This window comes from Stegodyphus dumicola, chromosome X2 (genome assembly GCF_044657685.1).
Source record: "Stegodyphus dumicola isolate Sdum_Otavi_A_Nest chromosome X2, ASM4465768v1".
Taxonomy (NCBI): domain Eukaryota; kingdom Metazoa; phylum Arthropoda; class Arachnida; order Araneae; family Eresidae; genus Stegodyphus; species Stegodyphus dumicola.
This window is the reverse complement of record NC_140781.1, coordinates 67,439,193-67,464,307: the sequence shown is the minus strand read 5'-3', so window position 1 is coordinate 67,464,307 and position 25,115 is coordinate 67,439,193. Positions and strand designations below refer to the sequence as shown.

At 31.4% G+C, this 25,115-nt stretch overlaps 1 protein-coding gene across 1 annotated transcript in view; it reads right to left on the bottom strand.

The window, feature by feature from the left end:
- Nucleotides 1-25,115, bottom strand: part of Tmem131 (Transmembrane protein 131) — a 322,751-nt gene that overhangs the window by 156,452 nt on the left and 141,184 nt on the right. Inside the window, exons 15-20 of the mRNA XM_085808921.1 lie at nucleotides 21,858-21,962; nucleotides 21,621-21,740; nucleotides 14,406-14,510; nucleotides 14,168-14,248; nucleotides 9,292-9,444; nucleotides 9,093-9,168 (exon numbers count right to left, since the gene is read on the bottom strand). Of these exons, the coding sequence (XP_085665047.1) occupies nucleotides 9,093-9,168; nucleotides 9,292-9,444; nucleotides 14,168-14,248; nucleotides 14,406-14,510; nucleotides 21,621-21,740; nucleotides 21,858-21,962 (640 nt within the window). The remainder of the gene's footprint in view (nucleotides 1-9,092; nucleotides 9,169-9,291; nucleotides 9,445-14,167; nucleotides 14,249-14,405; nucleotides 14,511-21,620; nucleotides 21,741-21,857; nucleotides 21,963-25,115) is intronic.

Genomic DNA, 25,115 nt, shown 5'->3' with positions numbered 1-25,115 from the left:
GAGATGTGGTGAGATGCCAGGCTTTTGCTTTGGAATCCCATCCATTTGCTACTATAAAAAAACTGAGTCCTGCTCACTTACCAGGAGGTCTTCCGTCACATGTGGATAGCTTTAGAGAGGGTCGGGACAGCATACATATGAATTTAAAAGCATGAGAATTGTGACCAGCTGTCATTATGGATGTCTTCAAGCTGTCAACTTCCTTGGCGACAGCAAAAGCTCTGTCATCAATTCATTGTTTGATAGCAGAAACCATTTCTTTGATCTGTTAATTGACAGCAGAAACTTCAGTTTCTCCAAATTTATTTTCAGCTATGTCTATTCTTCTGTCTACAGCCTCGAATTTGTTTTCTATTATAGCATTAATTTCTTTTTACTTTCCCTTGACCTACTTCAATCTTTTCTTCAACTGATTTGATGGCTGTATACATCTTTTTCTGACCAGCTTTTACCTCTTTGAATGCAGGAAAGGCTGCCACCAGCTGTCCTGATTTCTTAACTATTCAGTCCCACTTCTGACCCCGAAAACTGTTGTGTATGTAGGGGTTCATAATGGATTGAATGCACACAGAATAGATGATAGCTTGACAAAATTTATTTTCACAAGAGAAACACTCTACAGTTCAGGAACTTTCCACAAAAATACTTATACAGCTCTTGTCAGTACAATCAGCAGTTACACTTCAAATTACTATGAACATTAAATACAATGTAATGCAAAGCACACTTAAAGAACAAAGCCCGCACAGAAACCTCAATAATCCAAATTTAATGCCGAACTGAAAAACTAAGAACTGATGGTCTCTTCAGTCTAGTACAATTGTTTCCACCAGCTGCCAAGAAATCACCTGTACCTTCCCATTTCCCAAAATTACTGGAAGGTATATATGGTTAAAGTTACATATTAGGACCTGATACGGTTACAGTTATATAGGGATAAATTACAATACCAAATACACTTAAACAGGAACCGGACCAAAATGTCACATAGCTTGGCGATCTCTCGTCTAATTTGGCAACACAAATTAGTCATAAAAACCATCGCCAGCTTGGTGATATCTCGCCAATGTAGTGAGACAACCATTGACATCAATGTTATAAAAGACTTGCAACTGGAACCTTATTTTTCCAGCAGATTCAACTTTTCAAGCATCTCATGTTACATTACACAAAAGATACATTATATCACAGTACAACATTGGTACACTTTACTCAGAATAGAAGACTTTAATCACATTTTAAAAGGGAAGGAGCTATTTTCTAAACTTGATTTACTTTATTAATTAAACTTGATTTACTTTATTATCAAATTCCAGTAGTAGAAAGAAAGAAAGAGGGAAAAAAAAAACAGCGATAATACCATTTGCACTTTTTGAATTAAACATAATGAGTTTTAGATTATGAAATGCTCTCTCCACTTTTCAAGGATTCATTAATGCAATTTTCAGCAGACCAGATTTTAATTTTCCGTATTTGGATGACATCCTAATAGCATCGAGAACTGAGGAACAGCATAAAGAACCCGGATTTACAGAAAACTTCAGTATACTTTTAACAGACTTTAGTATGGCTTATGTACCAACCAGTCTATGTATCAACCAATCAAAATCAGTGATGGGAGTGAAAAATAAAAATTTTTAGATTATCTGATAACAGCAAATGGGTCAAAACTGCTTGCAGAAAAATTACAAGCCACAACAAATTACAAACTTCTTAAAACTATTCACGAACTTTGTAAAATTTTAGGCAAAATTCACTTTTTACTTAAAAGATGCAGCTAATACACAAGCTCCCTGAACTGAATATTTAAAATGTTCAACAAAAAATATCGAAGAGAAATTCCATGGACAGAAGAAGAAAAGAAGTCCTTTGAAATATGCAAAGAGGATTTAGCCAATGCTGCTTTATTAACTTTCCTAATCCAGATATAAAATTAGCTTTATATACAAATGCCTCTAATTTCACAACTGGATCTGTTCTACAGCTGAAGACACAGATTGGAAAAGAATAGCATTCTACCCCTTAATGTTAAGAGACACTCAAAAAGCTTATAGCGCATATGATTGGGAGCTTTTACATAGCTATCTTTCCATTATACACTTTAAATATAGTATGCTCGAAGGACGGGAATTTACGATATTCGATGTGATGTAACTGTTCAGATGACTTTTACAACTGTTTTTCTCCTTGTATAGTAACTATATTGCTTGGAAGGGGAACAGTGCAACCTCTACAAGCAATATACAATCCTTATTTCTACAACTTTATGTAGACTGCAAATGGCAACAAAATTTTTTTTATTAGAATAGTAATGTTTTAAAAAAGATCGATGATTTAAAAGAAATAATAATTTTCTTTAGACAGGGTTCATAGCCACATTTTAGTTAAAAAAATAAGCACCTATAAGCACTTTTCAAGCACATTTTAAGAAGAAAAAAAATAAGCACCTGTCTAATTACATCATACAAACTGCATAACCTTAAAAATTAGACTTGTAATTTAAAATATGAGAAATGAAGTACTTATTAAAAGAGAATAAGGATTACCTCAACCATGGAAAATAACTTTTTTTTTTTAAATTTTAAATAATAGTTCGATTTACAGAACTAGTTTACAATGAGAGAAAAAAAACTATGAAGAACTAAACTATATTACAAGATTTAATGATGAAATTTCAGTTCAAAATAGAGAAAATAAATAATAATAAGGCATATTTATTGTATTCGCTTGGAACCTAATAATAAATACAATTTATTTTTCCACTCATATTGAAATTTAAATAATTTAAATCTAAATTCTGAACATTTTCTAAATTTTTATTGTGTATCAGTTTTCTCTTAACATAAATTTAAAGCAAAGTAATTTAAGTAAAAAAGAGGCACCTTGCTGAAATCAAAAGACAGAAATTTGCTTCATACAGTCATCTTTAACAGTAAAAGCTTAACTAACCCGCATACTTGGAAATTGGCGAATATTCGGACAGCCGAGCGTAAGACTGTAGCCGCTCTTTAGATTTTTCCGCTAAATAAATGCTTTTGACATTTCAGTATGTGCATCATATAAAAATAAACCAACGGAACTAAAAAATATTCTGCTTAGCACACACAGTAAAACTCTTTTAAGTGTTCATAAACAAATCTCGGACTGAACATCAAATTAATTATCTCTGTAAAATATCGCAAACATTATTGCGCAATACGGGCGCCGTAATTCTTCCCTACGCGATATTACGCAATCGAAATCAACAACTGCCGGTATTGGGAGAATAAAGAACTAAATAACTGGGGTGTGTTTCATTCTAATTTTCAACAGACGGCGTTAAATTTCCGGAATAGAATCATTCTTCGCTTGGGTTGGTAGACCGCGGAACTTTTAGTCCTATTCAATCCAGATTGGAAAGTGACAAAAAAAAAAAAAAAAAAAAAAAAAAAAAAAAGGTCCGTTGCTTGTTTTGCAGTGAACTGTAAGAGTTTCTTCAATATTCAACATTTTGCGAAGAAAGGGGAGACCTCCCAACTTTCGTACTGTATAATGTATAGGCCAAAAAATTAAATTATTTTGACTCGATTACTTTCCCTTTATTTAAGCCATTCCGAATATTATTCCTTAGAAAGCTAATCTGTGTTAAAACACAACCATCTTTGGAAGTTTACTATACTTTAGCAGTTACTGCAACTACCACATCACAGACAGAGGAAAATCAGATCAGAACTTTTCAGAAGTTGAAGTACTATTTATAGAACTAAAATGCATACAACTTCATGCCATCCACAAAGGAATGAAAATTGAAAGACAACAAAGAAGATTAAAAGCAGCCAAGCTCACAGTTCAGTCAAATGAAGTGAAACTTTATCAACTGTAATCCTTGGTATAGATGCATCTCTATGAGATGATATAAAATGCTCCATTGCAAAGATGGATTATGGTAAATCACTGAAGCTACCAGAATTCTTTCAAGGGGGAGAAAAACAAATTAAAACCAGATACCTTTACAAGTGAGCTGCAAAACAAATGAAAAAATTAAAACCAATTAAAAAACAATGTACAGTCAAAAGTCGTTAATTCGGACACACATAATTCGGAATGATCTATAATCCGGACCTCAAAGCTACAAACTTTCTGTGCATGCGTCGCGTTCACGCATGCGCACAGGCGTTTACGAGAGTGCATAAGACCCTTACAGCTGCGAATATGTTTGTGCGCATGCGCGTTTAATGTGTAACGGAGTTATACGCTAAGCTAGAGTTATCTAATTCAGTTAATGTTGCAGATTGCGCTGTTCCTTAATCTTCGAATTGGATCTGGCTTATTATTTTTTGCAGACTGGTAGAGCAATTTTATAAAAGTAAGCTTGAACTTTAGATTATGTCAGATAGAATTTCCGATATATATTTACTACAAAGCAAAAGTATGTTGTGAAATCCGAAATCTCTTTATCAATTTCACGCTGCTCTGCGGCAGAGGGGGGGGGCAGAAACGTCATTATTAGATTATGATAGATTAGAAAGATTATGTCAAATAGAATTTCCGATATATATTTACTAATATGTAATTTGTATCTACAAAGCGAAAGTATGTTTTGAAATCCGAAATCTGTTTATCAATTTCACGCTGCAGATTGGAAGTTGATCTGTCAGCACTATCCTTATCTTCAGAGCAGATGTTTTTATTTTATTTGGTTTATAATTCCGTACTAAGTGTAGTATTTCATCTCGATATACTCCGTCTTTGATATGATTTAAATCAAGTTCCTCGTTATTATAATTCGCTTCCGATAGTGAAGAAAGTGACCCAGAGGTTATTGAAAACGAAAACATTTCGATTGACAAATTAGTCGGTATTCTCAACACAGCAATTATAGGACTTGAACAGTGGAACTTTGTAACTAAACAAGAAATTATGTCTGTTTAATAGAATTAAAGAGAAAGTATTATGACATGAAACGAAGCAACTTACATTGAAGGAAATGTTTAATAAAGTAAACAAATAAATATTAAGCTTTTTCTTTTTGTAAATTTTGATACCCTTTAGATCATAATTGTTCTTTATTTCATAAATTACGGTTTCATATTTTTAATTTTCTAATTTCTGCATGCCATCTTACCAGATTTAAACTGATGATCTATAATCTGGAAAAATCGATAATCCGGAATCGCCGAAGTCCCGACGAGTCCGGATTAACGACTTTTGACTGTATATCACTTGTCCACATAGTGCTCTGCTGGTCCACAATTATCAGGTATTCATCACATCGATTGGCCAGCCAGATCTTTTGACCCCAATCATACAGAGCACATCTGGGACACTCTTGGGAAGGACATTTTATCTAGCCATCACCCTCTGATAATTATCCTAGAATTGAAAACTGCCTTGCTGCAGCTATCACAAGAACTCCCCTACTGTCTCCTGACCAGTATGTTATGACCTGTCTGCAAATTTTCTTAATTTTGCACATGAGTGTACATATATATAGCTTCTTCATTATTTAATAATAGAGACAGCAGCAATAATAATATTAGCTAAATGGCTACTGAGCTAAAGCATTGATCAAGTCTTGTGGACAGGACACCACTTTTCTAAAAGTGCAATTCGAATCTTCTGGAGGTTCTGGGCAGGGATCTGACACCCCAACGCATCCCACACATGCTGAATCGGGTTCAAGTCAGTTGAGTAAGTAGGCCAGTTCATTTGAGTGATATCTTGTGTTTGCAAATATTGTGACACACCATATGTTCAATGAAGACAAGAAGTGTCATCCAATAGCAAAAACTCTGTGCCAAAAACATACCTAAACAGTCTAATTTGAGATTTCAGTATCTTGTCCACTTATCTCTGAAACAGAAACTTCTTGGTGCGGCCATTTGTCTTAATTCCTCCCTAAATCATTGAACGCAGTCGAGGAAATGGGATATTTCATGGACAAGAGAAGACAAGGAGTTCCTTTCTCTCTCCAGGTCAAAACATGTCTAGAATCACTATTCAGACTATATCTATACTCATCAATAAACAATACTCGGACCCAGTCATCTTGGCTCCACTGAATATCATGATGGCACCAGTTTAATTGTTTAAATGGGCCTCTCTACAAAGCTGGAGTAAATGGGACACAAACCATTAGTTTACTTGTATATAGTCCAGCCTCGTTAAGCCTTCTTGCAGGAATAGAATGGCTAGTTTGAGCTCATGTGGCAGCCAGAAGTGCTAAAACCAAACCTTTTGGAGTCACTTTGGGGTTTCTTCGAGCTGCTAAGGACAGAAAATGGTTCGCCCTTGACCAGTCTGTCTATCAACTGATCTAGTGCTTAAAAAATGGCTCCAAACTCTTTATATGACACTTTCAGAGAGATTCAAATCTTGGTTTGAACCTTTCTGAATACTACCAATCATTTATCACTTCTGACCAGAATAGAATTGCAATGCAACCATTGTGCACCACATTGTCAATCACCAAATTTGCACATATCTGGCACTAATCGTACATACAGAAGAGGAATTTTGTGTTCAATTGTATTTTATTAACATGAGTAATCTCAGCAATGGATATTGGTTGCAACAATAGCTTAGTGAGTAAATATTTTTTCATTATTCTTTAATTTTGATGACTAATGTGCTAAATAGAGGCTATTTGGAAGAACTGAAAATGAATGAAAAGCAAAAATGTCTACCTGAAAGTTATGAAAATCCAAAGGAATTAAAACATGAAGACTTAAATAAATTAATTATAAATGAAAAAGGGAAGAGCGAGAAAAAAATGGAAACATAAAGGGAAAACAAGTAAAATCAGCAAAATAAAGGAAGCACTGGCAAGGCATACCAAAGTGGTATGATTCCTTAAATATTTGCTTGGCATTTTAAAGGATTTTTGCATGAATGCAATGATTCAAAACTAAGACAATCTAGAGAAGATCAGCAACTTAAAATTGTATTTCACAAAATGGGAACAAAAATCTTTTCTCAAACCAGTTTGGAGATCCCCCGCTAAAATGCTTTCAAAGAGCTTTCTATCTCATCTATCTACTTCATGTCTCTCTGAAAACTGTACTCAAAAATTGCAGAGAAATTAGTTAACTAGAATAATCACTAAATTTAAAGGTATACAGCATGATTAAGTGTAAATGAGAAGAGTGAAGATGAATAAACAATTCATAATATGAATCACTCTTGACTAGTGGTAATTTGTGATATACATTTTCAATTACTACATAGTGGCCAAAGCATTTCTGACAGGATTTCATATGTTCTAAACTGGCCCTGACCCTATAAGATATGGTCCCTCTCCTTCCCTCTTTGGAATCTCTTTCAACAGAAGTAAACCTACTATTCCAGAGAAAAACAGTATTTGTCAGATAATGTGTTTAGATTGCTGCAAGGCAATACCAAGTAATCCAAATAATGAAAAACAAATAAAAAAGTCTTTATGAAATAAGACTAATTCATAAAATAATTAATGAACTGAAAGTGTAAAATAATTTAACAGTTTAATGGCAGCAAAAAAAATAATTCTTTTAAAACAATTCATCTACAATTTTGTATCATGAATAATACAAGTGTAGGGCCTCTCTTGTTGCCATTAAGCTATATGCTAATTTTTTTTCAATTTTAGTTCATTAATTATTTTATGAGATTTAAATAAACACTTGTTTTATGAACACTTTTTTTTTATTTCTAATTCTTTTAATCTCAATTACACATTATTACTCAAATTATTCAACTGGAAAATCATTTAAAAATGAATAATCACTCCTTTACTTTAAACAATTCTTTATGGCAAAATGATCGGAAGAGAAAAAAAAAAAAAAAAAAAAAGCAATATTGTAAAAAGATGAAATTTCATTAAAATTTCTCATAAACTTCATTTAAAACACTTTTATTCTGTTTCATCTGATGGTGCAAAGACTAAAATTGAGATTTTTCTATTTGTTAAAGTAGATGTATGAAAAAAAAAATAATTTAAAGATTAAATTTTGAAAACATTGCTTCACCACATTTCACAGAGTGTGTATAAAATTTGTTCTCGATAGCTTATCAGGAAATATTTTAAAAACTCACGATAAGCTTGATCATAGTAGCAAACACCATGAGAGAAGTAAATAAAAGCATAAAAAGTATTGAAGAAGTGAACTGCATTGAAGAAGGGTAATCTTTAATTCATGATTTGAGGAATATAACTTTAATTCTAGACGCTTTACCTACAATGACTATTTGTCTTCATATTCTTTCTCAAATGCCAAGTAAATATTTAAATACCCACATACCATTTCCGGATTACAATCTTATTTACAATCTTCTTTTAGTTAGCCAGTTGTGTTCAGAGCACTTTTTTTAGGACCTACTCCTCAAATAGTATTTCTGCTTGCTTGTAGTTTTCGAAATCACTCATTTTCTCAGTCTTATCACCTAGTTTCTCTTTCAAGATTAGACATTTTGCCTAATTTTAGCTTTTCTTCAGTTTGCATAATTTCAGTTAATCAGGAAGTCCTTAAGCAAATGACGCACTTTTCTCTCGCATAAATTGAATGTCCATCCATACTTCTGACACTTAATAAAAGAAAGCTGGATGCACTCAGAAACTTAAGAGCTACCACATTCTCATCTGTACTCTACATATTTTAGTATACTTTATTTGCAGCAGAACTCAACATCTCTGTCCCATAGATTTATAAAACAGACAAGTAGTAATTAGTAACTGATCTCAATTTTCCAAATGCTTACACATCAAATAAATAAATTTATGCATACACACTGAAGTAGATAATCTATTAGATTTCTTTATAATACAATTCTTGCTTTCACACTCAGTTTTTTTTTTTTTTTAAAGATAACCTTTAAAATATAATTTCAAATTGCATATATAGTATGCTTATTTTTTCATTTGTATGGGACACATCCATTAACTAGTATCTATTACAAACTGAACTGATGGGGTAAATATTTTATATGATTAAATTTAATGATGACTATGCCTAATTAAATTATTACAGCTTGCAATAAAATATCTATTACAAAATAAATTAATATTTTCAAATAAATTTGTATTAAATATCTAGCCTTAGTTAATATTTTTTACTTTCAGATAAAAATTAAATACTTACTTGATGTTGTAGTTGGTAAACCACTATAGCATTTTTGTTTGCAATATTTTCTGTGGTCAAAATGAATTTTTCCTACCTGATTAAATATATATATAAATACACAAATAAGCAAATACATACAATTATCATAATTATCAAATGAAGATGCAATTTAAAACATTAATCTAATTTTATTCCTTAAAATTTTTAAAGGACGTACCATATTTTTGGAATTAGGATGTAATATAGGATTCCCATGTTTTAAAGTATCAAAAACAAATCTTGAATCTTCTGGCACAGTAGTTATACTAGTTATGGTCATGGAATGCGAAAAAGTGCTATGAACATATAAGCTCTGTGTAGATATTTTGCCCTATGAGAAAAAACATAATTTGTCTTTCTATTAAGAACAGGCTAATCAAATAGCTACAATTATGACATAAAATAAAAATTACCTCACAAATGTTAAACTGAAATTCGTATTTTTAGTATAAGATCTCAATTCTGTTAGAAATTATTACAAAATAAGTCATCATCATTGATACCATAATGAGTATTTTCATTCAATCAGCTATAGTAACATATGCAAATAGATTACAAAAGAAAATCTACAAGAAATGTTATTTAACAGAACTGATAGAGTTATGAGTTACAGAAAAAAAGTAATGTTAGAAATAGAGCAAACATACTTTCACATCAGACTGTTTTTGATTCAAAAGACATATCTGAATTCAGAAAACTGAAGCATGCTCAAGCATTAAAAATATGATTATCCTTTATCAAGAAAACTACATAAGAAATACTATATCTGCAAAGGAGCGATCTCACACCATACAGCAATTTTGATCTACAATGAAAAGTTTGATACTTCATGAATCTGCATTTTCCATATTTAAGAAACATTATTAACACAAACTGAACTGGATTGTACAAGCACAAAACAGAAATTCAGGACTTCTTTTTGCATAATCAAAGAAGTTTTGAATAAAAAAATAAACTCCAATGAGTGGATTATTATCTCTTAATCTTCAGTGATCACAGACATGAAAATGCAGTAAGATACAGGTTTGTTCACAGCAATAAATGCTAAGATGAGGAGTGTGATTAATTATAAATTTTAGAATATAAATGAAAATTCTAAATTCTGGAATCTAAAATGAAAGGTATACTTAGGGAAGGAATTAATTTTTTTTTACCCATAGAGGTATGAATTTGAAGTTAAAAATTACACTATGAAAGATCAATTTAAAAAAATAAACGTATATATTTAACATTTGAAGGAGCCAAATATTCAAGAGATATTCAGGATGTTAATTTTTTAAACTAAGTTTAAAGAGCAAAGAACATAACTGGGTGGAAGCCAGTGAATAAACTTGATACTTCATTCATTTTTTGTAAATTCAGCTTCACTATAAGTGTTGGTAATGCAAATTTGTTTATTGTACTACATGTATTTAATTTCTTTTACATGGAATAACAAAACAATATTTTTGCTTTAGCTTCAAATTAAATGTTCTACACTCATGTCCAAAATTATCTTACCCAAAAATGATGATATTCAATGAAATATCGAATCAATGTGATCCGTATTTGCAGGGAATGTGTGAAAACCAAGCCTAATTAGCATTATCCAATCAAAAGTAATCAAACGGTTTGTGATATGCAAATCTAGGCGTTACGTCAGCCAAGGGTGAATCAAGCGCTTTACGCAAACTGAATATTTGAGTGAATTTCTGCAACATAACATTTGATTTCAGTGTGTAGGGACTCAAAGCGGTTTGTTATGGCTTCGAAGTATCATTTGGAAGAATCTGTAAAGTGGCGAATTATCGGCCGTTTAGAAGCAGGGCAGTCAATCATGGAAACAGCCACATGTTTGAATATTTCAAGACAGACAGTCTCTAAGCTATGGAAACAGTTTCAAAATGATGGAAGTGTTGTAAGGAGGCCTGGACAAGGTCGGAAATGAATGACAACTGCTTCTGAAGATCGGTATCTGGCATTAACTGCCCGTCGTAACAGAAAGGCTACTGCTCACCAGTTACGTTCAGAGCTTGCTGCCGCCACTGGAACTGTTGCATCACGGCAAACAACATACAGAAGGCTTAATGAAAAAGGCCTTTATGCCAGAAAGTCAAGGGTATGTGTTTTACTGTCTTCACAGAAAAAGAGGGATCGCTTTAATTGGTGTAAAGAACATCAAAACTGGACTGAACATCAATGGTACCATGTTCTCTTTACTGATGAGTCGCGGTTTAGTTTAACTGGTGATTCTAAACGTGTTTACATCTGGAGGGAGTCAGGAACACGAAATGATCCCTCGAACATTGTGGAACGTGACCGTTTTGGTAGTGGAGGTGTGATGGTATGAGGTGGAATAATGATCGATGGACGTACGCCCCTACACGTGTTCAGCAACGGATCTGTGACAGGCCAGATATATCGGGATGAGGTCTTAGATCCTTATGTAAGACTTTTCAGGGGTGCATATGGACCTGACTTTTTATTTATGGATGATAATGCCCGTCCACATCAAGCAAACCTCGTTGATGAATTCCTTGAAAGTGAAGACATTAAGCGAATACCTCGGCCACCAAACTCTCCTGACCTTAACCTAATAGAGAACTTATGGGACTACCTTGGAAGAGGAATTGCATGTATACATCTTCCTCCTAGAGATGTAAATGCTCTGCAGACGGCATTGCTGGAAGAGTGGAGATTAATTCCCCAAACTGTGGTTAACAACGTTATTTCCAGCCTTAACACGCTGTGATATGTGTGTACAAGTCAGGGGAGATCATATTCCATATTAAATTCATAAGACTTAATTCTTTTTCTGAATCATTCCTTTTTTTTATTAACTCTCTTTGTCACACTTTATTACCATTTTTATTGTTTCATACTACAATTTTATATCATATGAGGTGATCTTCAATTTTTTCTTTTGCATTTATGTGTCATCATGTTATGTATGATTCCACGAAAATTCATTAAATTATAAGTCATAGTCTCTGAGAAATCCGTGAATTTATGCATGTAAACATAATTTTGGACATGAGTGTATTTCGAGAGTCAAAAAGCATGCTGCTTACCTATGTAAAATATATCCTTGAGTTATAAATAAATTGAAATTATAAACATATGTATCAAATCAGGTGCAGAGTTAAAAAAAAATTCATATAGAATTTTAAAGCTGCTTGCAAAAAAAAGTAGCAATTACTGAATAAAATGGTTGGTTCTGTTTTGAATGCTTTGTTTGTTGTAAGTGTTGTTACAGTAATTTAATTTAAATATACAACTGCTAGTTAAAAAACATACACATATTAAGGGAAATATACAAAGTCTTTTAACACTTTAAATGCAGTACTGCAGTTTAATGCAAAGAATAAAAGTAGCCTCACAGGTCACCTTTGCAGTAAAGTCAATGAGTTTTTAATGTGCCTTCAACAAACTTTAAACCACTTTTCTGGAAAGTGACCCACCAACAGCACTAGACGTTAGCACTGCAAATTATAGTAATTTTGGAGAAGTTTTGCTATAAACCTTGCAAATCAAGCTAACACTGAATGGAAAGGAATGGATAATTAAAGCACTCATTGAATGTGGTTGTCAGTTTTCTTAGATTTCAGAATGAACGATTAAGGATTTTGGTCTCTTAACGTAGTGCTCAGAAAACTTCAGTCCATAATCTGTTTGGTGGATGTACAACTCGGTCACAGTCATACTCTTTATTAAGTTTAAACGCTTTCAGTGCCAAATTTTCAATTATCATTCATGTCCTAAAGCAACAGATAATTTAAGGAAAAATTCCTTGGTGCACAGGCAAGATGTAAGGGGCTCAGAAATATGGAAAAAGAAAATATGGTTGGTTAATTATGGTTATAGATGTCTTGATGTAGACTTGCTAAAGGAGTGGAATTTTGTGAGCAGTTATTCATGGAAAACATACCGTAATTGAGAGGAAGCTTGATTGTCTGTGAAACCACTTAGAATGGCTCATCATGCAGAGAGTACATGAAAATTTTGACGCTACATCAGCCTCCTTGACCACATGACTCTTTATGAAAACTGCTACTATTGCAGATTTCTGGAAAATAGAAGAAGTAACAGGAACTGCAGATCGACTTAAAGTAAAATTAACAGCCGAAATTACACAGGCTGTTCTGCAGCATTTTCTGGAAGCTTACATTTGGAAGCTATTATGCTGTCAATTTACTGATTAAAAAATCAAGAATCCTTGAGTAAGAATAAATAGTTCAACAAAGATATATATGGGCTACAAACTTAATTATTAAAGGATGCTACATGGGAAAGGATAAAAATGTACCACTACTGGTGCTTAAAACTTCTTCAGGAGAATTAATTCATCTGGTCTAAAAGATTTATCCTCTCGACATATATCATACACTGAGAATCAAAAACTGAAGAATGAAGCAAATGAGAGAGAGGATAAGTTTTCATTTTCAAATTTGAAGAAACTTAACTAGAAGTGGTAAAATCATTAACCATCTTATTTTAGAGATAGTTAAAGCATACACTTTAAAATCCTACACAATAGTTTGAAGAATGTAGTTATCAGTTGATTAAGTAACATTTAATCCAAAGGTAGGGAGGATGTGGGGAGTGCACATTTGTTTACTGCAGATGCACATAATTATTTTTCTTTTACTTCTTTCCTTGAAATGGCAACACAGGTGTTTTAGTTTACTTTTAGATTTCAAGTTCTATTTCTCAGGGTCAGATAGCATGCTGTATAGCTATGTAAAATATATATTAGCATTATGAAAAAAAATGAAATTGTACAGAGGGGGGGGGGAAGGCTGAAAACTGAAAGTAACTCGAGTTATAAACTATACAGCATAAGCTTTACATGGCTACATACCCCTCTGTCATATGTAGATTAGTCTCTTTTCTTTTTCAGATTTTTAAGCTAAAGCATATCAACTAAATTAAGTCTAGATGACATCATTGTTACTCAAATGTTAAGGAGCACATAACTACGTTTTTAAGTTAATCGCTTCATGCTGCAAAATTCATTAAATGATGCTTATTGACATTTGTGCATTATAATAAGAAGAGCTAAAATCAAAACTTACAGGAAACGAATTTTCAAAGAATAATTCATCTACTCTTAGAGTACCTTTTGCAGTCCTTAAACTAAACGGAACATTAATTTTCTGGAAAGGACAGTAAAAGCATTAGCAAGCAACAGAAATATATTAACATGAGACAGACTGAAAAATCAACATAAGATGTTCTAACCAACTTAAAAATTGTGAAGCTATACAATACATAGTTTAAAATAAAAAAAAAAAAAAATAATTTTGAAAATACCTCATACTGAGTTTCAACAAAAGCTTGCCCATGAAATAAGCCTTCATGTACAGGAGCTGTAATACCTATCCTAAATATTGCATAGTGCTGTGGTTTAAGAATAAGCTGCAAATAATAATATATGGATTAATAACATTTAGGAGGAGACACAGCATTTACAAACAGTAGTTTTAATCAAAGAAGAGAATTTCTTTATGCAAACATGCCTTAATAACCTAATAACTTATTAATTTATAGAAACTTTTTTTCAGGGATTTGTCAAATAAAATGAATTGGTAACATATAAAGTCGATATTATCTATCAGTTCTGCAATATATTCAAAGAATAATATTTCACTGAAGTCAGAATAATATTTAAGATTATGAAATATCAAACATCCAATTTTTCTTTTATTGCATAAAACATTTGTTACAGCACTTTTTAAGCCCATTCCCCTTAGAAGTTAGCACTTCAATAACACATACATTGTGTATTCTATGAGCATTCTTAATCATTTCCATTTTCTTAAATGACAGACACTATTTGCAAAAGTGAGAATAAAAAAATGCTAAAATAGTGTAACTTATATATAAAGGTATATACAGTATGAAGTCCGAGATCCGGACTTGTCGGGACTTCTGCGATTCCGGATTTTTCTGGATAATGGATCATCATTTTAAATCTAGTAAAATTGCATGTAGAAATAATAAAATTAAAAATATGAGATCATGATTTATGAAATAATGAAACATTTATGATCCAAAGGGTATCAAAATGTAGAGAAAAAAGCTTAATATTTATTTGTTTACTTTATTAAACATTTCTTTCAAAGTTGTTTATGTTGCTTCTTTTTTTGTGCTAATATTTTCTCTTTAATTCTATAGAGAGACATAATTTCTTGTTGAGTTACAGAGTTCCATTGTTGAAGTCCTGTAATTGTTCTGACTGACTTATCAATCGAAATTTTTCACTTTCAGTAACCTCTATGTCAATTTCTTCACTATCAGTAGTGGTATTTTCTGGATCTAGAAACATACTACAGATTTCACCATCCATTAATTGACTGATGATTAAGGAATACTGTCATCACATTGAAAAACTTCTTTTATATAATTTTCATTTATTATCGCTTCTTCATATTTCTTTACAAAATCCGTTAATTAGAAAATTTCACCTTTGCTTTGCGATATCCCAAAACCTTCAGATTCGTGGCTATCATCATAAAATTTAGCTATCATTTACTATATATATTTGGCTATGTATCATAAGATTAGCAACTAAAGACGAGTTGTTCTGCTAAATTTTATCTTGCTTCTTTCGCACAGTGATACAATTAAGCCTAAATTGTATTAGTTATTTATTATTATATTTACGCCTATTCCTTGCACATGATTAAGGCTTATCTGAGTCCTGAATAAATAAATTTCCACATATACTTAAGGCTTAATGAGAGCCAGTGCTGGAAATCTTACAGGATGATGCTGTCTCTGTGGGTCCTAAATTCTTGCTACCAAGCAGCTATATTTGTCTTCCCTAAATTCTGCCACTTAGTGTGCCCATACGAGCTCTAGCACTGGTTCTGGGCTTAAGTGAATAAGAAATCAGTTATTCTTAACTCAAATAGCATTAAATGTAATCTTTTGGTTTATAAGTATCATTAACAAAATTTATTTTTAGCATATGGAAAGAAATTGTTAAATTTTTCCTGTCAACATTTCTTAGCGCATTAAACTTAAATCTGTAATCATCGCCAAGCGTAATGTCAACATAAAAGGTTACCATACTCTTTGTTATTCAATTACTAATATAAAAAAAAATTGTTTAGGCGTCGCTACATGAGTTGCCATGTGTTGATAAACATGAGGTGCTGAAAGCAAAATATAATATATAATGATTCGCCAGGTTGGTGTCAGAAATATAAAATATTAGTTGGCATAAAATCAACGATGTATCTATGCAAAATGTTTCAAATTGAGAAGTATGGCAAGCATATATGCAGCTACGGATGCAAATTATCAATTAAAAAAATACGAATTAATGCTAAAATGATTGTTTCTTCGATAAAGAAGTAATTTAGTGCCGAAGTGAAATTAAGAATTGGGACTCTCCACATATGCAGGGGGGGGATTCAAATGCGCATGCGCAAAGCACACACAAAAAATAAATAAATTTATAAAAAGTTGGTGGTGGGTTTGAGGTCCGGATTTCAGATCAATCAAGATATTGGACTTTGTACTGTGTTACACATATAAGAGTGCTAGAGCCCAGGGGACATACTGATAACATATGATGTCCCACTATTGGTAATATCAATAGATATACATGACAAACTGCAAATATTAAAAGATATAATATACAAGAATATAAGACCGAATTTGTAAAATGAAAGAAAAAATATTTAAGCATAATTTGCTGGCAAGAAGTGATTAGACATTCAGTGACATAAATAAAGTATACAGCTGATCAGAATATTGTTATGAATTTAGTAATTTTGCTTTTTTATGCTAAGTTTTCATCCTACATTTAAAATGACCAATCAGCCCATTAAAAATTACACACACAATCAAAGAAAACTAGGACAACCTAATAGAGTGGCTTCTAACTCAAATTTTATGCAGGCTGAATGCACGATCTGGGACACAGCTGACAGGCCAATTTTAAAGTTATTTTAACAAAAGGAAAATTTTAATTAATAAACTAAAAATATTTTACATAATTTTTAAAATTGCTAATTATTCATCAAAACATACAAAAACAATAATATGAATGCTGCAAACGGGGGGAAAAAAATCGCATTTACTTTCCATCTGAAATCTAAAATTTGGTACCTGAAAAACACTTTTGTTGATTACACATTGTACTTTAAAAATATCGACAGCTAAATATTAAATTTTTAGATTGACATGTTCTTTCAAATAATTCTAACATGTTTAATTAATTATTGAATAATTATGAAAGCTTTCTAAGTTTTCAGATAAAATTTAAGAAATAGAATACAACTTGGGAATAAATAATAACAATGTAGTTTCTGTGTTATTAATTAAATATTTCTATGCATAAATAAAAATAATATATTTGCACAAAATAATTAAATTTCTTTATTTCTTACTATAGCCTGGCATTTTAATTCTGACGAAATTTGCAGCCTTGGAGTGAAATTACTAGGAATTATCTTCTTCACGGATTGTAGATGCTCATTGATCAATAGGTTTTCTTAATTTCTGAACCATGAAAAAAAGCTATTCACATATAAATAAATGTGTTCGAAAACCCAGAAATTACTCTTAGAGCAAAAATTTGTAACTGAGCATATTTATTCTTTGATAAATACAAATAAAAATTAATTAAACCTGTATCTTCAAATATTTGAATAAGATTTACATCACACTGTTAATTTATCGGCTCCATTTGTAAATTTTCTGGTGCAATATTCACGTTTGTTTTCAATGGAAATGAAAATAATATGAATTCGGACATCAAATAACTAAAAACCTGTAATCTTTTAATACTATTTACAACCAATGCATAATTGAAATGTCTTCATGGGCTGCCATTTTGAGGCCACAGACCTAATGATTCAAGTAATGGTAATGAATCTCCTAACAATAGTGACGAAATAACAATATAAAATATTTACATTAAAAATGCTGAAATTATTTTTATATGGAGTGGTTCATGCTGCAAATTTAATTTTACACACTATATATGGCATTCTGAAATACTGTAGAATTTCTTCTCACCACAACCCAAATATCAACTGGTATTAAATTCGTCATTGCAGGAAGAAAAGAACACAGCCAAATAACTGGAGGATGAATAAATGTTACACGTCAGAGCTGAATCATAAATCGTGCTAAGCTTAAAAATAACTTCAGATAAATCCAATTATGTAGTATTCAATTGCTTCTACAGAAACTGTTGTAACAGTTTAATTTCGCTGATAAAATTTGAACATTTGCATTTTGTTTTGTCAAAGCTCCATTACTAGATTGCCCTTCTCCTGTAAAGAAGTTTTTCTTATATTCCAATAACACATGGGAATACAGGAAGAGATCTGAATTCCTTACACTGTAAAATTTCATTTGCCCTTTTCTTAAACATACTATTTTTGAGATCATAAAGGCAAAAGAGAAAACTCATGTTTGTTTTTGTATTAGAGTAACTTTACAAGGTAGAAATAAATTCATGAACTACCTAGTTTCTTTCAAACATTCTTACATATTTCCCTGGTAAACTATGACAGCATCACTTATAACTACATTATACATACACACTGTGTAAGAAATTGGACCATGCATGTAACATAACTGTCAGACCAAATGTTTTACACAGTCTACACAATATATATTTTACTAAACCATTATTAAATAAGTAAATTTATCATAAAAACAGACATGATGACAAAAACAAGCAATCATATATAACCCAATATACTTAACACACTTTATTTACAACACTAGCTTAGAAAATCCTTTGCATGAAAACTTTCCTTTCTCATACTCGGAGTTCAGAGCACTCTTATGATCAATAAGAATGATTTCCTTCTGCTTTCAGCAATGTCTGTTATTACTTTCATACATCATCAATAAATTTTATACTATAAATTCTCTGCTTAACAATCAATTAGGATGAATAAATATATCTGAAAAACTTAATTTAAAATTGCACTTGTGGTTTACAAGAATGCCATTTTTTTAATGAAATGGAAAATTATCTTTTTTAATGTTTCCATTTTGGGTGAATTTAAAAAAAAATTAGGAATGTCTTAAATTCAGCTTGCCAATAAATATTTGGCTATATCACTGCTACCCCCCCCCAAAATGCATGATGTATTGGGAAGCAGGGCAAATACCCCCCCCCCCCCGAAAAAAAAAAACTCACCAGCAAGATATATATATAAACAGATATGGAGAAAAAAGCAAAAGGATTTACTATAAGTATAGGAAAAAAATTTTAAAAATCGGTATTCAACATACCTTTAAAGTATGATTTAAAATTTACGAGATCGCAAGTTTTACAAGAAGTGCAATTTAAGGAATGGTTTTTTTGTATTAGATTTAATTTTTTGTTGTCATATGAAATCGACTATAACATCTAATAACTGATTTTGCCAATAATCAGTGGAAATAACTCAATTCCTTAGACAAATCTAGTGAATAAATTATTTTAATCCTATATTTCCAAAAAAATTCTTTTAAAAGTAAAGCCCAATATGATTATTCCTGCTAATTCTATGAACTGGCAACATACTATTTTTTTTTTTTTTTTAAGAAAAGGTTTCTCACCTCACCTCTGTAAAACCTTAATTTTTAATCATAGTTCAACAAATATATTGACACAATCTTTAAAGTTTAAAATACTGCCAAGTAATTCATTTCATCAAACTTTTTCAGAAAATCCACGATTTAAAGAATATGGGGAAAATTAATTATGCTTTAGCTGTCATATTTGGCAATACTTCCTCTAATTGGGGATAAATAATTTGAGTAGTGGTATTAACAGAAAAATACCATAAAATGACTTAAAACAATAATAAATTAAGCCCATCTGAAACAATTTTGCCAACCTCTCAATGTTATTTATTTTTCTTAGGCAAGTTTGTAAACAGCAGCAGCAGATTTGTCAATTTACTTTTATTAACAGCACAGAGCAGTAAAAGTATTTTGATTAACAGGATGAGGAAGGGTATCTCTTAATTTCAATCGAAGCACTTGCAAGGAAAATACACTGAAAACTTTAAACAGAGAAAAAATAAAAAGTTCAATTCAGACTATCCACCTCGTCAGGAACAGAATAAGATGAAAATACACTATTCAGTGGCTTTTATCAGTCAATCACTGTTAATACAGGCCGGTTACACTTCTATCTCAAAATAAACATCACTTTAAGTAGTATCAAAACATGAATTGCAGAATAAATTAATCTTTAAAATCTTCCTTCACTGACAGTTTTTACAAAGGCTATCATAAACAATTTTTAAACATATGAATTAACCATCCTAGGGATATGCAAATAACAATTCCCACATCTATTGGCAATTAATTTATTCAGAATTTAATCATCTGATGTTTCAAACAGAAAAATTTATACGCATTTTAATAAAAGAAAATTCTCTATTATAAACTGAATTAAAAATTAATAAAATCATACATATCATGGGTCAAAGTTGTAAAACAATCTTCCTGCAGCTGTATCTTAGAGTGCTCAAAGTGCCAGAGTAATGACCGTCACCTAGCCATTGTGCTATGTGTCTCACCATTAGTCACCATACACATAGCACAATGGTGAGCAGCTGCTTGAACAATGTTAGTGTCTGTATCTGCAGGGATTGCTGCAGATTCTGCTGTAAATATTTTATGAAAGCCCTCCAGCATAACTAATTTCCTGCACTACACAATGTCCTTCAAGGTCATTTTGAATAACTATCAAACGTCATGCATCACATATTACAGTAATGAGAATACCAACATGTGTTGAACACACACCATGTATTTACAAGATATTTCGAAACCAATCCACAGACCATTTGTTTAAGTGTATACAAATTTTTCTAATGGACCTCATATTTTTATAAGCACCTTGCTTGGCAAATAATTTTTTTTCACTATTTGACATACAAACTTGCAATCATTCATATAATTAAATAAAATAAATTCCACAACTTTACCTAAAAAAATTAGAATGGATAAAATATGGAAAAATTTTAGAATCAAATTTAATACATAGGAACTCGGTTTGTGCTCTCTGTTTGTTTGAGTATCATATTTACAGTAACAGCAACAGAAGCTTGCAGCATACAAATTATATAGAATGAAGTAAAACAGCAAATTCACACTCCTGCATTATTTTCAAATACACTGAAAAATCACATTTACGTCTACAGCAATTAATGAAAATTTCAAATTAAAATTTTCTTACTGATCATGATTTCTAACAAAATTTAGTGTTGTATTAATTACAGACACAAAGATTTTCCCATAATAATACAAAACTCAAATCAATTAAAAATGAGAAAGCTTCAAACTGAAAAACGAGATTGTAAACTCAGCAAAAATCTAAACAATATAAATAATTTATAATTGGTTTTGAAACAGTTAATTTCACTGGAGAAATAAAACTTAAAAGGTGGCATGTAACAGTAACTAACAGGGAATGTAAAGCTTTAAAAGAATTAAAATTTATTGTAACGGAAATCTGCTGATAAACAGCTTTTGCAAAAAAGCATTAATACTCACACTTCTAGCCATTGCAGAAAAATTCTGGCGCCAAGCCAGAGTGCTTGCATTTCCTTTATCTACACCAACAAGCTCCACATAAGTTTTACTTGCATTAGATCCCCAAAATTTCAAATTTACCTATGGTTTTTATTCAAGATATATTAAAACATAAAATTAAAATAATACAGTAAAATAATTTACTACATTCATCAAGTAGCACTTTCAAATCAAATTTGAATTTTAAATATAACATACATCAACAGGATTCTCATTGATCACAGCAAAAACAACAGTACGCTTGTCACCCATTCCTAGGGTACCAAAATCTATAAAGCTTTCATTAATGGCATGTGGTAAAAACTGTAAACAAAGAGAAATAAACATATGTTTTATTACTTTCTACATGGAAACATGATTTAAAAATATATAAATCAATTAAAAAAACATTAATAACAGCATTCCTCTTGACAATATCAGGTCCTCAAGATAACATTCACTAATATGATAATTATACATTGAGTAGCACAGGAAGTAATGACATTCACTAATATGATAACCACACATTCAGCACCAAAGAAAAAAAAAAAAAAAAAAGAAGAAGAAGACAGAAAAATGCAACACTAAATTAAGTTATTTCCACTCAATTTCTTTTTTAAATATTTCGTAGTTAGGTTTAAAACATGTCACAATTCCGAAATTTAAATGCAAATGTTTCATTAATGAATATTACCATAGTTATGTTACACAGCAGGATTAGAGTTGCACTGATTAAAAGTAGCAACTTTTATTTGAGATTTAAAAAAAAATTCAGCTGTAAAAATCAACAAAATGTAAAATTCTTGTGTAACTGAAAGTGCAGATAACTTCTTTTGGTGCCATATTTGCTAATGCAGCTTTGTAAATAATTTTTATTACTTTCCATTTCAATTTATTGCAGTCAAAGCAAAGGTTACACTTTGCCTTCCACTGCTCCTATGCGGATCTTACAATGTAAAAGAGACTGACAATTTATTTTTTAATTTAAATTACATTAACATTAATTTTGGTACTACATATTACTGCAACTACGTTAGTAGATGTAGCCAAATACTCAAAATGCCACAAGCTCTGGCAACCATATGCCATATAACACTTCTTCAGTTTTAACACGCAACATTACTATTTTTGTATGCATACTTTTCTTTTGGGGGGGGGTGTATTCCAAATTTCAAAAGTTCTTACAGATAAATCATGACACTGTTTGTGGAGAAAACTGTGATAAAATTTCTGCAGAAATACAATACTTTGCCATACAATTGCTAACAGAAAAAATTAATTTATTCTCAAAGCAACTACATTACAACTCCATTTATCCAAATTGCTTTCAGAATTAAAAAAATATATATATATAAGATGGAAACGTACTGCAATTCATAAAATAACGATTATGTCTACGTGCGCTATTGTCCTTCCCTCTGCGAAGTTAGTGTAGGCACAGCGTGAACATTATTGGAATGATGAGTCACTGTCTGATAGTGTAGTTCTATTATTGGCTAAAGTACCTTTGTCCATTGCCATGTGGCCGGCTCGGCCCACCTGTTAATTGTTAGTGTGTCGTTGACCTGCTACAGTCCTGTGCAGTACTCTTGCATCAATGCATTGCTTTTTTGTAAGTGCGTCATTCGAAAAGAAAAGGTGCTATGTTATCAGTGGATAAACTAAAAATTATAGAGCAATTAGATAAAGGTAAAAGTTGGCTGAGATGTATGGTGTCGGACAATCAACGATTTTGGACATTAAAAGGAGAAAATGGTGTGCGATTTGTCATGGATGGCATGTGATTCGTCAGACCCTGGATTTCAAATTCTAAATGATGTTGGATTTATTAAAAGTGTGAGAGAAGAAAGTATCAAGGAAGATCACCATAATGTTGAAGTTGAAGCAGACACAGGACCATCAGCTAGTGAAACATTTGCAGGCCTTAAAACTGCATTGATGTGGATGAAGCATCAGCCCAAGTTTAACCAAATGCAACTTCTCATTGTCAAGTGGATATATGACTTGGTTGCCCAAAAATGAATTAAGATAGTCAAACAGCTTACTTTGACCGAACATTCAGCAAGCAATGACTTTCAGCACTTGTAAGTACTGTATAGTACCCTATGTAACATGTATGTAAAAGTGTTGCCTTTTCATTTTAATTAATTAAAACGTCTTTTTCTTTAAAAATAGTTTTTCCTCTCATTTTCAAGATACAATGCATACATAAAGTGTACGTAAACCCTTTCTTCGGAAAAAGTCCAATTATCTGAATTTTTGATTATCTTAATGGGGTCCAGTCCCAATTGATTCGGATTATTGGAGTTCTACTGCATTACACTATCAGCGTATCACATACTCAAAAGACTAATAAACATATTCTAAAGTATTAGTGTTGAAAAAAAGTTGGAATCTTAAATAAATACATTACTCATAATAAACATATTCTAAAGTATCATTGCTGAAAATAGGTTTGGATCTTAAGTAAATAGATCACTCATGTAAATAACAAAACTCTTTTAATAAGCCTACTTACTACACTCACATATTTTTGCTAAATACATAAGTTGTTCTGTTGCCACTTACAAGAAACAAAACTAATCATAATTATTAGTGGCAAAATAATGAAGTAAATAAAATTGAATGAAAGTACGCATAAAATATAAACTACATGCCACCTGAAATCCAACAGTCTCCCAGCTTAAGTTGTTGAGAAACAACTTAACCTACTAGAAAATTTAAAGCGTAAAACCTTTGAAAATAAACATAAAATTTTAAAAGTGAAAGGAAAAGATAAAATAATTAAATTTAAATCCAGATTTTAGTAATGCATAATCTTTGGTTAGTCCTGACTTCTCTTCTATTTCTACTTTTCACAGATTTTACAGCCTTTTTGCTTATTTTCCACTGAACACCCTTCAACTTTAGTTTGTTCAACAATATTTTTTTTAAAAATTGTTTTGTTGTATGTTATTCATCAAAATTTAGCATTGCATTGATTTCTTTAGCTTTAAGTAAGGCTTTCTGTGCAAGGTTTGTACTACCCGGGAAGTGCAGTACTTTGGAAGGAGGCAATGTTGTGAATTTTTTATAACATAATACAGTACAAAGTCTTTAATCCGGACTCGTCAGGACTTCGGCGATTCCGGATTAGGGGTTTTTCGGGATTATAGATCATCAATTTAAATGTGGTAAGATGGCATGCAGAACTTATAAAATTAAAAATATGAAACCATAATTTATGAAATAAAGAGAAATTATGATCTAAAGGGTATCAAAATTTACAAAACAAACAAAAAAAAAAAAAAAAAAAAGCTTAATATTTATTTGTTTACTTTATTAAACATTTCTTTCAATGTAAGTTGTTTAAGTTGCTTAATTTTTTTATCTTAATACTTTCTCTTTAATTCTATAAACAGACATAATTTCTTGTTCAATTCCACAGTTCAAGTCCTGTAATTGCTGTGTCGAGAATACTGACTAACTTGTCAATCG